At 39.7% G+C, this 14,840-nt stretch overlaps 1 protein-coding gene across 1 annotated transcript in view; it reads left to right on the top strand.

Annotated features, from left to right (window-relative positions):
- The first annotated feature begins 736 nt into the window (after positions 1-736).
- tnmd (tenomodulin) overlaps positions 737-14,840 on the top strand; it is a 107,460-nt gene continuing 93,356 nt past the window's right edge. The window contains exons 1-2 of the mRNA XM_052022026.1: positions 737-877; positions 1,063-1,197. Coding sequence (XP_051877986.1) covers positions 824-877; positions 1,063-1,197 — 189 coding nt within the window. The 5' untranslated portion in view covers positions 737-823. The remainder of the gene's footprint in view (positions 878-1,062; positions 1,198-14,840) is intronic.

Raw genomic sequence — 14,840 nt, 5'->3', positions numbered from 1 at the left:
AGAGCAAGGCATCGAGCATCAAATGTATTCCCACAACCCTCAGAGGATATGCCATTGTGCAGCCAGTTCCACCACAATGTGGATTTTTTTTCCTCTTGAATATTTTTTAGGTGCTGGCTAAATGCAGATTGAATTTTGTTTCAAAAATGGCTCATTGAGAAAACACAATCACAATACAGACACAATTACTACGTTTACTGTGTTTAAAGGGCATTTAGACAGACACATAAATAGGCAAGACATTGAAAGATATGGTCCTAATACAGGCAGATGGGCACAAAGGTTGGTATGGATGTGGTGGGCTGTTTTAGTGCGATACAACTCTATGACTCTTAAAGAAAACAGGTCAAATCACAATGCTGGCCCAGTCTTCTGATGTCCACTGTTCACAGAGATCCCAACCTATCACATTTGACACCACATGCTCCTCTCGATTTACAGCCAAGGTATAGAAGAGGACAGGCCAAAGGTGGATATTGATAACTTCCGAGGGAATGGGGCAGTTCTTGAGGTGAAACAAGCTGTTGGCTCTGTGTGAGTGGCTACTGTTATGATTGAAATATAGTTGTACAATTGTGGACAATTATGAAAAAAAATTTTCCCAGATAAAATCTAAATGTTTCTGTCAATTGAACTCATCTGGCTTGGGTGTCCAGAAGAATTCGAACTCAATGTATCAATTGCGTGCTGGCGCCTTTAAGGGAAGCGTCTGAAACTCCCCTTTTAAAGTGAATCACAAATTCTGAGTTGGGGGAATAAAACTCTCAGTTCCTTGATGTTCAGAAACTAGTTGTGATTCAAGTTCTGCGACCAACGTTATTAAATGATGGCAGAGAAAACCACACCAAACCTCGAGGCGCAAGTCTTAGCTGCAAATGTGAGAATATTGATCTGTTAATCAATTTAAAAATTATTTTTGCTGGAGGGTTGCTGCGTTTAGTTTCTTAATATGTAGAAAAGTTATGTTATCGCGCCGGTACCAGTGTCAACTCCTGCTTTTCTGTATGCTTGAGTACTTCGTAAGTGAGTGGATTTTTTTTTGTTTTTGACGTGCATCTGTAGATCTTCGCAACCAAAGAAAAAGATAATCGCCTGGGGCGATATTTGCAGGTCGGGATATTGGTGGCCCTGGTAGCGGTATTGCTGTTATTCGGAGCGTTTGGCGCTCGGTACTACTGGAAGCAGAAGGAGAGCAAGGTGAGAATGTCCACTTGTTCAAAGCCCGATCGCAGCACTCAGTCACAACCCCTTGAGATCATACTGTGTAATATCACTGCTAAGTTTTATAGCCCTGATTTATAGAGTCGGCCGTGAAAGAGGGTTAAGATTTAAATCACGTTTTGTGAATGGATTCACGCAGGGACAAGAGGGGAAGTAAATATTATTGATTTTAATGTGTTTCTGCATACCCAAAGTAATCAGATGTCGGAAAGTGTTAAAAACAGCACAGTAATATAGAACATAGAACAGTACAGCACAGGAACGGGCCCTTTGGCCCACGATGTCTGTGCCAAACACGATGCCAAATTAAACTAAGTCTCTTTTGCCTGCACATGATCCATATCTCTCCATTCCCTGCATATTACTGTGTCTGTCTCAAAGCCTCTTAAACGCCATTGTTCAATCCATTCCATTAACCATTCAAAATATGATTTAAATATGTTAGGATGTTTTAATCAGGTGGCTAAAAAGCATAATTGGATGTTTTAATGATATTCTACATTTGTCCCATCCAAAAAAAAAACAGGTTCTTGTTATACTTTATAATTCCAGTACAATTGTGGGAGGGCTGGACAATTCCTTCTCTATTAAAAATTCCAGACATCATGTGCCGGTGAGGTCAGAAATGACCCAGAAAAGCAAATAAAAAAGTGCAGATACTGGAATCTGAATAAAAACAGAAAATATTAGAGATACTCAGCAGGTCAGGCAGCATCTGTGAAAAGTGAAAAAGGGTTGATATTTCAGGTCAAAGACCTTTCATTTGAAAGTACCGGTTTGCTATTTTAGAGGATATAGACTGACATGTTTGTTGTTCAAAAGCAATTCATTTCTCTAAACTCTCTAAAAGGTGTGGTGGGATTGGTCTTCACCTTTGCTATAATATTGCTGCAGGCCTCTCTGTTACTAGTCCCATAGCACAGCCACTGCACTATAATATCTCAACACCCAGAAAGTCTTCCTCTCAGTACTCGTAACTCTACACATCCATGGTACACTGCTGGCAGAATTGCTACCAATGGAAGAATATCTCTGAACGTCAGTCATTCAAGCAACGACCCACAAAAACGCAAAAGCAGAAATGCTGTGATCAAGCAGAGAATCTTGAACCCCTTATGGAAACTGGGGAATTGGGTCAGTGTGGGAATCTGCTGCTGAGGGGAAGGTGGTTCTGTAACTGTCTCCATCCCTTGTGATGAATTGTGACACATTAAGAGATACTTAATTTTCTCATGCTAAGTGGAAGTTTGTAAGTTTTTAATAGATAAATTAATTGGTCAAAGAAATGGAAACCAGGTTTTAATAAACTTGAAAACTTAGCAAATTGAACCTATAAATTGAGATTTGTTATGGATATCAGAGCACATAATGTTTTGCAGATTCCACATTGGGGGCAGTGGAGATTGGAGAGATCACTAATATTCACACCTAGAGTAAGTGTCTGCTTCTTGATGAAATTCAGCTCAAAATTGTTGAGCCGAAATGTAAATTGCAGAATTATGTTGCAACAGGGAAGGGGAGAGTTACCCAGATAGTTCAAATCACAGATCAGTCACACCCTTGGATAGCAGTCTGGATTTGGACAGTGATCAGGGACTCAAGGATATGACTGCAACTTGGACAGGTGTGAGGAGCCCATGATGTAGTGATGAAGGAGCCTCAACGACAATGGAAGTGAATATTAGAAGCAGAGTAGAACATGCAGCTTCTATAGCTGGTTTAGTGCTTCTAATTGGAGATGAATTTTGATTTTGGGAGGGGTTTAAAGAAAAAAATGCAAAAGCAACTGGTTAACATGCTAGGAAGATGAAAACAGATAGGGGGAGCCTCATTCGTTTTAGCAAGGGGAGCACAGAAAGAACAGACCCCACTGAGTGAAGAATGAAGAGAGCCTTTGCGTTTGGTTGGAGATGACAAACATTTGAAAGATCCACTTCTTCCTGGGAGGCACCTTAGTCCAGAATCTTTCAGCCAAATTATTTCACAGCATCTTATTGTAGAACCTATGTGTTTCTGGATCCACGCCGATGGTATTTATGACCAAGCAGATGAACTGATATTGCTTGTACAGTGGTATTGTCAAACCGTTTTCTCTCATTTGTCAGTGAGAACAACATTCTCCTGCAAGTTGAAAGGATGCTGGAAATTGCAGCTTAACACATTGTTTCTTACTCCCTGCAATGCACTCCACTCAAGCATTTTGTGCAAATTCTATACTGATAGCTTAGGCCTTGTACACAATCACCTTCACATCTGACCTGTTTTGCTACACTAAATTGCTTACTGTAATCACAAGTCTGCACCCAAAAGAAATGGTGAAAATCAGACTGACTGATGAAAATGTTCAGGTTCTGAAAATACCTTCAGCCTCACCAGTATTTGCTGCAATCAGTCAATCTTAAACCCAAATATAATGGGGTGAGAGGAAAGATACAGATGTGTTCTAATGACTCCTCGAGTAAATGCAGCACCCAGTGTGATACCATGATACATTTATCAGGAAAACATCAGCTTCCAGTGTGCTGTGTTAGCTGAGCTTAGCAGGAATATAATTGCCCTCTTGCAATCAATCTCAGCACTTTGGGTTGAAGGAAGGGCGTGAAGAAAACCAGCCACGTTTCCTGCTCCAAAACATCCAATTATCTCCTGAGAGTGTGGGTTTGTGGAGCCAGGGGATAATACCCTCACCAATAATCACAAGATATTCTCCGTTAAGGAAGTAAACACAAAAGTCCAGACTTAAACTTAAAGAACTCCACCAACTATTGCATGAGTAAGTGCATCTCAATGATCGACATGGAGTGAGCACGATTCCTGTCCTCGTTTTTAATTGCTTCAGCATTGGCACTCATGCCAAGGCCTAAATGTCTGAAGTTCTCTTCCTGAACCTTTCCCTTGCTCCTTCCTTAACCCTACCTCTTTGGCCAAGCTTTGTGTCATCTTTCCTGATACTTCCTTAAGTGTACATTTCCAGTCCTCTCAAGGACTTTGATATGGTGGATTACTTTAAACACTCCTTCATTCTCTCTGGCAACTGTTTGAAACTGAACCAGATCACTTGCAACCTTGGCTTCACATTTGACTGGAGATGAGCATTGAGACATCAGTGCACCATTACCAAGACTATCTATTCCTACCTTTGTAAGATTGCCCAATTTTCAATCTGCAAGTATCTGGAACTCATCCCGCCACCACTCCTCCCTTGATCACCTAACACACTGTCATCATCGATACTGTACTCTCACCCACTGTCAATCCACACTGGCAGGCAATGTGGTCCACCACAATCTCAGTTAGATCTGAACCCACCAACCATCTCAAACCCAGATATGGAAATGAATGCTGTGTGGCACATCTTCCATCCTGAATGTGCACAACACTTGGTTAGTTACAAGGCCTTGAGTACAACGGAAGTTTGCAGTGGAGGGGCCCTGCACTTCTTTTGAGCAGACTAGAATTTCCAGGCCGTTTTGTGTTTCAAACAAGTTGAATTCACCAGAACTACTGAAAGATGCACTCCTTGGACAAACACACATGATCTTTGTTCAAAAGAAATTTAAAGTGCAGTAGCAGAAGCTTCAGCTTTACTGGGTGTAATCAGCAGGGGCATCAATAACTTAAATTTCTTAGGGGTATGTTATTGTTGGCCACTTTCTTATCATTACACTGCACTGGCCTGTACCTGCCTATCTTCAAGCTCTGGTTGTCAGGCATCAGTTTCCATTTTACTCATCATCGTTTTTTCCTTCGCCATCGAGACATTGAACAGAAAAATCACTGTACGATACCCGACCGTTCAGAACCCCACAAAAATTGTCACGTAGCAAGTCACACAACGTATAATGTTAAATAGGACTGAATGAACTATATTTATTGTAATGCTATTACCTGTATTAATGTCAACTAATAAGATTGGGACATAGAGCCTTTCAATAAGGCTGTGCCTGGAAATAATGCCATAGGCAAGATTTTATGAGGGTGTCTGATGATATAATGTTTCTACTAATGAGAGAGCCATAAATTATGCATGATCTATCAGAGTTCTCTGTGCACAAGTGCCGCCGTACTTCTCTCACAGGTTACGTGATGTTGTGCTGAGAAATGGATTGCTCACAGTAAGTAGACTTGCTTACTGGAGCTGGAATTTAGGTGCACCATTGGTGCTTTTTAGGGAGTCTTTTTAGGGAATACGTTGGCTGAGGAGTGTTTGCTGCTGTCAATAGCAGGAAGTAAAGTACTGGTTTCCCCTCCGGTGCCAGAGTTCAGTTTCATTTCCTGGCCAATATCTATATCTCAATCAATATCACTAAGATTAAACAAGAAGAAATTATCTGTCATATCTTGGTCACTGTTTGAGTCTCCCTGCTACAAGCAAGCTGGCTGCTTCATTTCCTATGTTGCAATACTGACACCTCTTCATTAACGTGTTTGTGTTTCCTTCATGATTAAAATAACAAAATCTATCAGTCTTCACATAACACAAAATAAAATGGATGTTTTTTTTAATCCTGCTAATTTACAACGAAGGTCAAGATGTGCAGCAGTCAAAAAATACGGATTTCTTGTCTTCTGTGATGAGAAATAACTGTTGAATAAAACGCTGGAAGTTTTGCAACCAGAAGCTAACTCACATCAAAAGTTCCATTCAAAAAATAAAATGTTGGCCTTGACTTTGTATTGTACTAAAAATTCAGCACTGTACAGAAAGTGAAAAGAGCACTACACTTAAGAAACCTTAGCTTACTTGTACGCACCATAAAACAGGAAGTGGGACAATTAACGTGCCATTTTGTTCTGACACATTTGATTTGCCTACATGACTTATGCAAATTTAATACCACCCAAGGGGGAGTTTAACTATTATAAAACATTCCAACTCTTCAGGAAATCAATTGCTGCCATTAGAGCAATGTGGAAAGCTAAGGAATTAGGTGATAAGCAAAGATCTTAAGAATCCGTATCTACTGTAATTATTGCATGTAGTAATTATTTCTCTGTGTTGATTATTTGTGCAGCTAGCTTCATCAATGATTAAATCGGCTTATCACAGGATGAAATAGAAATAAGTGTGTGATGCAGCGTCATGTCAAGTTGCTGCTCAATGATTTTCCAAATTTTCCAATCTTACTACATCATTAGAAGAGTACACAGTACAGAAATCCAATAACATTCATATAGAGTTACTCAGCACCTTGCTTCACAACTGCCTGAACCACACGCACATTCTGATGCAAGGCTGCGGACACCATGACCTGTTGAGTTATAGGCCTATTAAAGTGAAAACAACATAGGCTATTATCTTAGCCAAACTCCAACCAAGTCAAATTAATACAAAGCTCAGCCTGTGTCTATCCTTTTTGTTAAGTCACCTCAGGTCTCCTCGTGTAAGTGATTTTCATAATGTATTGCTCATTATCGCCGTACTCTCCAACCCACCAGTGACTAAGTGATGGGAAAAGGAGAAGGATATTCAGTCTTCTGAGCCTGATCTAATATTCGATCTTCAGACTGATGCCAAATTTCACTGGAAAATTGAGGAATGTGTCCCAGAGAGGATAATGACAAATGAGAGGTAATACAAACAGCTGCTAATAATTGCATTTTTCTTTAAGCCAGATAAATGATACTGGCCTTCTTTGTTTAATTTTATTTGTCTTTTATTTAAATCATGCCACCAGAATTACGTTGGAGGCATAAGCTGAATTTGCATTGAAAACTGAACAATCTGATCATTGGGTTCAATTTCTTATAATATATAAAGTTACTTTGCATTGTCATTTTCAATAAGTTGATTCACTTTTTACAATTACAGAAAAAAATGAGAAGTCAGAATGTTGAGATTTGCTGCTTCTGACTTCATCAATTGGTTTTATTTTGATTGAGTAATTGTGTTTCATTTGAGCTTCAAGTCCACTGAGATCTTAATTTAAAAAATCAAAATAGCAAGCTTATAATAGAATGACCATGGAATGAATGCTCTCTGAAGCTAGTTTTAATTTGAACTCGAGAACAGCTGATAAACATATACCAGCAGGAGAAAATTACCCTCTGGTGTTTATTTTTACCCAAGACAACACAATCTCATTGCTGAAGTTTTGAAGATCATTGCTGTTTTTTCTCTGAGAGAAGAAAAAATTGATGCATTTAAAGAGAAGCTGGATAAACAGATGAAGAAGGGTGTCATGGAAGGGATAGATTAAATAGGTGGATGTAAGTAAAGTGAGAGGAGGTTTGAATGGATCATAAATAATTATGGACCAGTTCAGCTAAATGGCTTATTTCTTTGTTGTATAATGAATCCCATTCATTAGTTCAAAATTGTCATGTAGTCATACAGCATGGAGACAAGCCCTTCAATCCAGGGTCCACAGCAACTCTCAGGCACCCAATTACACTAATCCTACACCAATTTTACTTTAATCTTCCTAGATTCCCATCAACTGCCCCCAAATTCTACCACTCAGCAACACACTTGGGGCAAGTTACATGGCTAATGAATCTAACAATTCGCATGTCTTTGGGATGTGAGAAGAAACCAGAACACTTGGGGGAAACCTTCTCATAGACACCACCAAAGGTCAGGATTGAAACCCGAATCCCGGGAGTTGTGAGACAGCAGCTCTACTAGCTGTGCTGCTTTGCCACCTCCTTACAGTGTAATTCAAAAATCTGACTTAATGAATCTGTGACAAAGTCAAAAAACTTCTACTACTGCAAAGGCCTTCAGTTTTTAAGTCTAAGTTTTGGCAATATTAAAGTTTCCTTCAACGCAAGTAAATGATAGTCATTATTGATATTAATGGGGCTGGGATAATGACAACAACCTTATAACTGTTTGATGCGGACCATCACAGAGCAGTCTCTCGTACAAAGAAAATACAGAGTAGTATTTAGTCCATCGTTTGCACTTACCTTTTTACAACTTTCTAAGGTCCCTGTACTCTGGTGCAGGTGTTCAAGAGGATCCAAGTTGAGCATCTCTAGATATTCTCTCCAGATCCATTTGGCCATCTTCCACGTGCAACTAAAACCACATTAATGTTTTGTTCTCCCAATCAACTGTACAAGGAAAGTTAACTCCGTGACCCTACTTGTAAATTCCTACATGGAAGTTGATACAGGTTGATGCGAGGACCTGAAATATCAAGTCCTAGTGTCTTAAATGGTTTCCAATATGCCATACAAGGGCCAAAGCTCCTTTTCCTAAATTCATAGACAGAGTCATACAGCACAGAATTAAGCTCTTCAGCCCATCGCATCCATGCCAACTATCAAGTACCCATTTCCCAGCACTTGATCTATTGCCTTCTTTGCCTTGTTGAGTCAAATGCTCATCCATATGCTTTTTAAATGTTGTGAGAGTGCCTCAAGCACTGCAGTCCAGAGTGCAACAACCCCCTCCCTGTGAAAATCTTTTCCTCAGATCTCTCACTTTTTTACTCCCCACCTTAAACCTATGCCCCCTAGTTCTAGATGCCTCCATTATAGGGAAAATTCTCCTCTCTATCCATTCTGCATATGCCCCTCATAATTTTGTGTACTTCAATCAGGTCCCCACTCAGCCTCCTCCACTCCAAGGAAAACACATCAGGCCTCTCCTAATCTGTCCTCATAACTGAAACATTCCATCCCAGGCAACATCCTGGTAAATCTCCTCTGCACCTTCTCCTGTACAATCATGTCCTTCCCATGGTGTAGTGACCAGAACTGTGCAAAATACTCCAGACTTCTCTTCCAAAATAAAAGCCTGAGGAATCACATTGGGCAGAACCAGCTCCAGGTCAGAGTCCCAGATGAAGGAACTATGTACCAATATGAAAAGTGAAAACAGGCATCCCGACAAACTAGTGGTGGAAGTGAGTACCAGCCTGAGAATCCAGCCCTCGTTGGTCTAAGGGCTTCCATGGTTTGCCATGCCAGTTTCAATTCCTTTACCTGGGAATCAGTTTAATGTATTCATTGGCCTTGTAAGACTGGCCAGAAAGACTACAAAGGGAAATAAATAATACTAAACTCTGAGGCCCATGAGATAGTCGGCAACACTGTCATTTACATTAGGCCATCAGATCCATATTCTGGGGTAGAATGCCATGTCACAAACCTCCTTACAAGGCTAATTAACTTGATGGGCTCCGTTTGAATGGTAGTTGTTGATGGAATCTATGCCCTCAAGGCACAAAAGAGCACAATATGTCATGGCCAGAATACGAATCCTTTTACTCATTCTTTACTCTGAGGACTTGGAAATGGGTTATATCTCAGCTTTGTATTTTTGCTCCAGGTAAATTTGCAGGTTTATATTTTGAAAAACATCCCAGGCTGCACTGTAGGTTGCATTTCTAGCCAAGAGCAGAATCTTCATTCTTCACCCACATGTTAAAAGGAATATAGAAGATACCAAAATTGCAGCTTTGTCTGACTCTCAAAAGAGCCTTGCCCGCAGGCATACCTCGCTTGACATGGCCTTGTACCAGCCTCAATATTCTGATCATTTAAAATGAATGGTCAGTAAAACGTGCAGAGTTTAGGGCCAAACCTGGACACAAAATGTCATCCCAATATTCTGCAAGAATGCAAATATCACATCGACCATGCTAACATTGCAGGAAACTAAATTCACTCGGGAGAAATATGGAAGAATCATTAAAAGAGGAAAGTGGAGGAGAAGGGCAAGATAAAATGGAGCAAGCCACAAAGAGGCCAAATTGTTTCTACAGATGTGCAGGATTTGTGACAGGCCATGAAATGAAGTACTTTGTGCTGTGCCTGTATTATGAATTGCATTTTCTTTTTGAATTCTTGTAGCACAATTACATTCCTGGAATGAGTCATAGGGCTCATTTATGCCTGCTAGCATTCAAATGATTCTAACCCTGGTCTTCTGTTGCTAGGTAATCAATCAGGTGTCACTCTTATCTGTCACAGGCTTAATTTGGAAATATTTTCAAGGATTAAATGATCATATAGCCAAACCAGAGTGAGGAATCACTAAATTCTTTTTCGCTCCAATGTACTGTATAAGTCTTCCAGAGAGAAGCCTTTCTGGAGGTTTCTAGGTAGAGACAATTATCAATTGATTTTTAATGTAAGATAAAGCTGTTAATTGAATTCTGCTGAGTCTTTAGCCCAATATATTTTAGTGAGGTAGAGTCGAATAATAGTGTCATGGAATCACCATTAAGCTACTTGTGGGTTTATCAGGTTTCACTATGTAGTATACACCATGGATATGCAGTGAGTTGAGAGGGTAGAATTGACTCAATTCCACACTACCCTTGACGTCAACAGCCAGCATTACAATTTCATATCACAAGGCATAAGACTTGCCTCAAGCAAAACAATACCACTTAGCTTCTCAAGTGGGGGGTTCCAGCAGCATTTGGGAGGATAGAGCAGGGGATGGACTATTTGGTCATTTTATTTTTGGAGAATTAAATGATGAGTTATGGTATGTCTTCAATATGTCTTTCACAGGCACATACAAAAACTCTAGGATAGATTGTCCACAAGACTGTCTTCCATTACCAGTGCATCAGTGAAAGATGAATAAAACTCCAATAACACAATATCCAAGGGAATCTCTTTCCTTGGAATAACTTGGCAAACAGAAAATGCCAAAGAAAAGAAAAGTTAGATTTGCTTTCAATCATAGCTGAACCATTGCCCAAGGTTTTGTAGTCAGCGATGTTCACCCACCCTTGGCCTTGAATAAATCGGCCCCCAAAAATCTAAACCTCACTGTGCCACGGACTTACCCTTCAGTTTCTACTAGACGTCACTTTATAGGGAATCTCTGGCAGCCAGCAACAGTGATGTCATCAAACTGGATAAGCAGCCAACTATGTTGAAGAGTTTCCAAGGGCAACTAATCAAAAATAAAAAAAACACTAACCTAGAATTTGTGTGCATGCTAAAACATGTGCTGTAAGGTCACTGTGTGGTGTGTCAGCAACTGTTTCAGTTGTGAGCCTAAAGCTACAAGCAGTGCATTACTTCCTTTGCACTCATCCTTGGTTCCTTGACCAGCAACCAAAGGGACCCCAGGGAGAGGGGTGATGGGGAGGTCAGTGAAAGTGGGTACGTGGTAGTGGTTGGTTGCAAGTTTCCACAGTAGGGTAACGGTTACCTTTGTCTACCCGTACTTAAGAGGTGATGGTGAGACCAAAGCAGCTTGGTTTACAACTTTCCCAATTTTTGTTTCAATTACCATCAACAGAAATCAAAGTTATCAAATGGGCCACTGATTAACAATACCATGGAAAGTAAAAATTATTAAAATGAGGAGCTACCTATTCATTAATACAACCTGAAATTTAAGAATCAGAGTAAAAATTAATCTGAGCCCAACTTCTAAATAGCAACAAATTACCACAATGCACATGGATCAGCATTATGGTTACCAATTCATTTTAACAGAATACATACCATTTGGTATACACAAGAGAAGAATATTTGTGATTATGTAAGATTACTGCAAAATGCTAGAAAATAGAATCATTTTTTTCAGACTGTTGCACAATTCTCCCTGGATAATAAAACAGGCACACATGTTACCCAATTCTAAAATTGCATCATGTTGTATAAGGAATGTAGGCTTTATTATGAGGCAGCTTTAATGTTAAATCCAAAACTTGTATGTTTGGAATCAGCACTAAGTAAACAATGATGTATAGTTTTATGTAACATCAGCTAAAATAGAATGTAAAATCGAACCTTTAATCTTAATAAATGTTGAAACAAGAGTAGGTTATGTAGGCCCACAGCACGTTCTGCTATTCAGTGAGATCACAGCTAATTGTGCTAGAACTCCCTACTTGATTACCCCACATTTCTTCATATATTTTATTAACAAAGTCCCTTGTCATTCTGCCAAGTAAACTTGGATTTGACTTTCTAACCCATCACCTCAGTTGTAGTAAATACATAGAATAGTTGAGGCCCATCACAAATCTTTGAGAGACATCACCTGCCAAATAGAATACTTCTAGTATCCCCACTCTCTCTACTTCTACTCAGCCTATTTCCAGGTTAGTCATTTATCTTCAACTCCATGAGTAACTATAATTCCTTGGTTTCTCTCTCATAGCATTCTTACATAGCAGAGCGGAATGCACAATTTTCCAATTTGAAGGAAGGTTTTCTGAATCAGAAGTACTTTGGAAGAATGTAGTTAAGGAACTTGCAATGTTCTCACCTTTTTGGTCTAAAGACTCAGGGTGTAAACTAACAGGTCCAGGTGATTTCTCGTGCTTTACTCTCTTATTTTATCAATTACTGTTGTTTGTATAATATTAATTTTGATATGTTACCAGCCTTCATTCACCATTAGTTTCCCAAAGACATTCAGCATCCTTTTTGTTTCTTTTGGTGTAATGATGTAACTTTCAACATGTCTGGCATTCCTTCATTTTCACTTACGTTGGCAAGTTTCAAAAGGCATACAATACCATCTTTCTGTTAAAATAATTGTAAATCATTTTACTGTTGATCATGAAAACACTTGTGTTTTTTTTAATACATGCATTATGTAGCCTTCGCTGTTTAATTGTTCTTTGTATCTACCTGCAGTTACCAGGTCATGCCTGAATTTTTGCATTGATTTTAGTTATATGCCATTTCTTACATCTTCAGAGTCAGAACTTTTTCCTTTCAGGGAAGGGGGACGTAAGGTACAGGTGGAGATGAGTGGGGGACAGATTGAAGGTCAGCGGCAGTTTGGAAGGCTTGGACACAGTTGAGGAGAAAAGGGTGGGAGATCCAAGGCTTAGAAGTTGGGACCTGAGGATTGGGAGTAGAATCAGAAAGAATGTGAGTGGAGAACCGCGTTGGGCGATCAAAGGTTTACGGAGAAAGCAAAGTGTATCAACCAATAGATATGGAGATCACTTAATTGAGATCCCTATCTGAAAATGGATGATAATGTCCCAACTGTGCTGGGTGTGTTGGATGTTATTCACTCCAAGACAACTTGGCCTATTTTCCTTGCAGAGCTCCAAAATTAGTGATGCTGCAGAAGCAACAATATCTTGGGCATGAGATATGTGAATACAGCATCTGGCCCACAGGGTCGAATTGTGACCTCGTGTCCAGTCAAATTTCTGAAGTGACTTGTCAACCTAGAATTTTTGCAATCGTGTCCCACTCTAGAAATAAAAATGTTCAAATGCCTGAAACTGAAAGGTTATAGCAAAACACATCTTAATTTCCAGACAAAGTTGGTTAAGATGAAAGTTTGACATTCTGCCTTCTAATAGTTTCAGTACAACAAAAAACTTGCAGAAAGGAAGGCATGTCAGAGGAAATTGGGAGATACAAGACATTTTTTTTTACAATTTTCACATTTCCAACAGTACAATAATGATGATGCTTCAAAATCCATCAAATGCATTAGAGTATCCTGCAGTAGTTAAAAGCACTTTTCCAGTCCAAGTCTATCCTTCTGCACTACCATAGGTTCCTTGGACAAACAGTACAGTTTTGACTGCTGGTCTTCTACTGGAGTCACACCAGGGACGAGAAGGTCATCTACATATACAGCAAGTAATTAGAAAAGCCAATGGATTTTTATTGTTTATTGCGAGAGGAAATCAATACAAAAGCAGGAAGGTTATGCATCAATTATGTAGGATATTGGTGAGATCTCATCTGGAGTAAAGTGTACAATGTTGGTCTCCTTATTCTGGGAAGTATGTTAATGTAATAGAAGCAGTTCAGAGGTAAATTAGGCTCAGACCTGGAATGAATGCTTTGCTTTTTGAGGAAAGTTTGGACAGGTTAGGCTTGTGCCTGCTTGAGTTTAGAAGAAGGGATGATTAAAATATATTAGATCCGGAGGGGTCTTAACGGGTTTGAATGCAGGGAGAATGCTTTCTCTTGAGGGAATCTAGAACTCATGGTAAGTAATTTAAAATAAGGAGCTGTCTATTTCTTCTCTCAGGAAGTGAGTCTTTGGAACTCTCTTCCTCATAGGGCAAAGGAAATAGAGCTTTGGGATATTTTTAAGGCAGAGAGAGGTAGATTCTTGATAAGTGAGGGGTGAAAAGTTACTCCAGGTAGAAGAAATTGCAGAGTTGACATTAGATGAGGCATGATGTTACTGAATGGTGAAGCCTAATCCTGCTCCCCAATTCGCATGTTCTCATGTATAATTTCTTACCCTGCACTGTGCATTTAAGGCCCATATACCAGATAATTTGAAAGTCCTTGAGGCAGAAACACCAAAACTGGTGGTGAATCAAATATTCCTCTCAACCCTCCACCCCAAAGCCTGGGAAAGATTAAAATTCCAAGTCATTGTGAGTATTCCAGGGCACTGAATCCCAGCTGAAGCTGGCGGGCATTATGGATTACGTCTGGCAGTCTGGAGACAAACTTTTGGGATGGAGGGAATGAATAAACAATGAATGAGGAGATATGGGATGGGAAATTCATTATCAAGGAGAGGAGGGAGAGTTTGGAACATTGGAGGTGGTCGTTGTCCTTGAGAAGCTGGGAGAAACACTGCCTAGTACACAGAATTACAGAATAACAGAGAAACAAGGGACTGTAGATGCTGGAATCTAAATGAAAAACACGATGATGCTGAAGGAACTCAGCAGGCCAGGCAGCATCCGTGGAGA

The sequence above is a fragment of the Pristis pectinata genome, chromosome 8, assembly GCF_009764475.1.
Source record: "Pristis pectinata isolate sPriPec2 chromosome 8, sPriPec2.1.pri, whole genome shotgun sequence".
Classification (NCBI taxonomy): domain Eukaryota; kingdom Metazoa; phylum Chordata; class Chondrichthyes; order Rhinopristiformes; family Pristidae; genus Pristis; species Pristis pectinata.
Note: the sequence above shows the minus strand (reverse complement) of the source record. Positions and strands in the feature narration are given on the sequence as shown.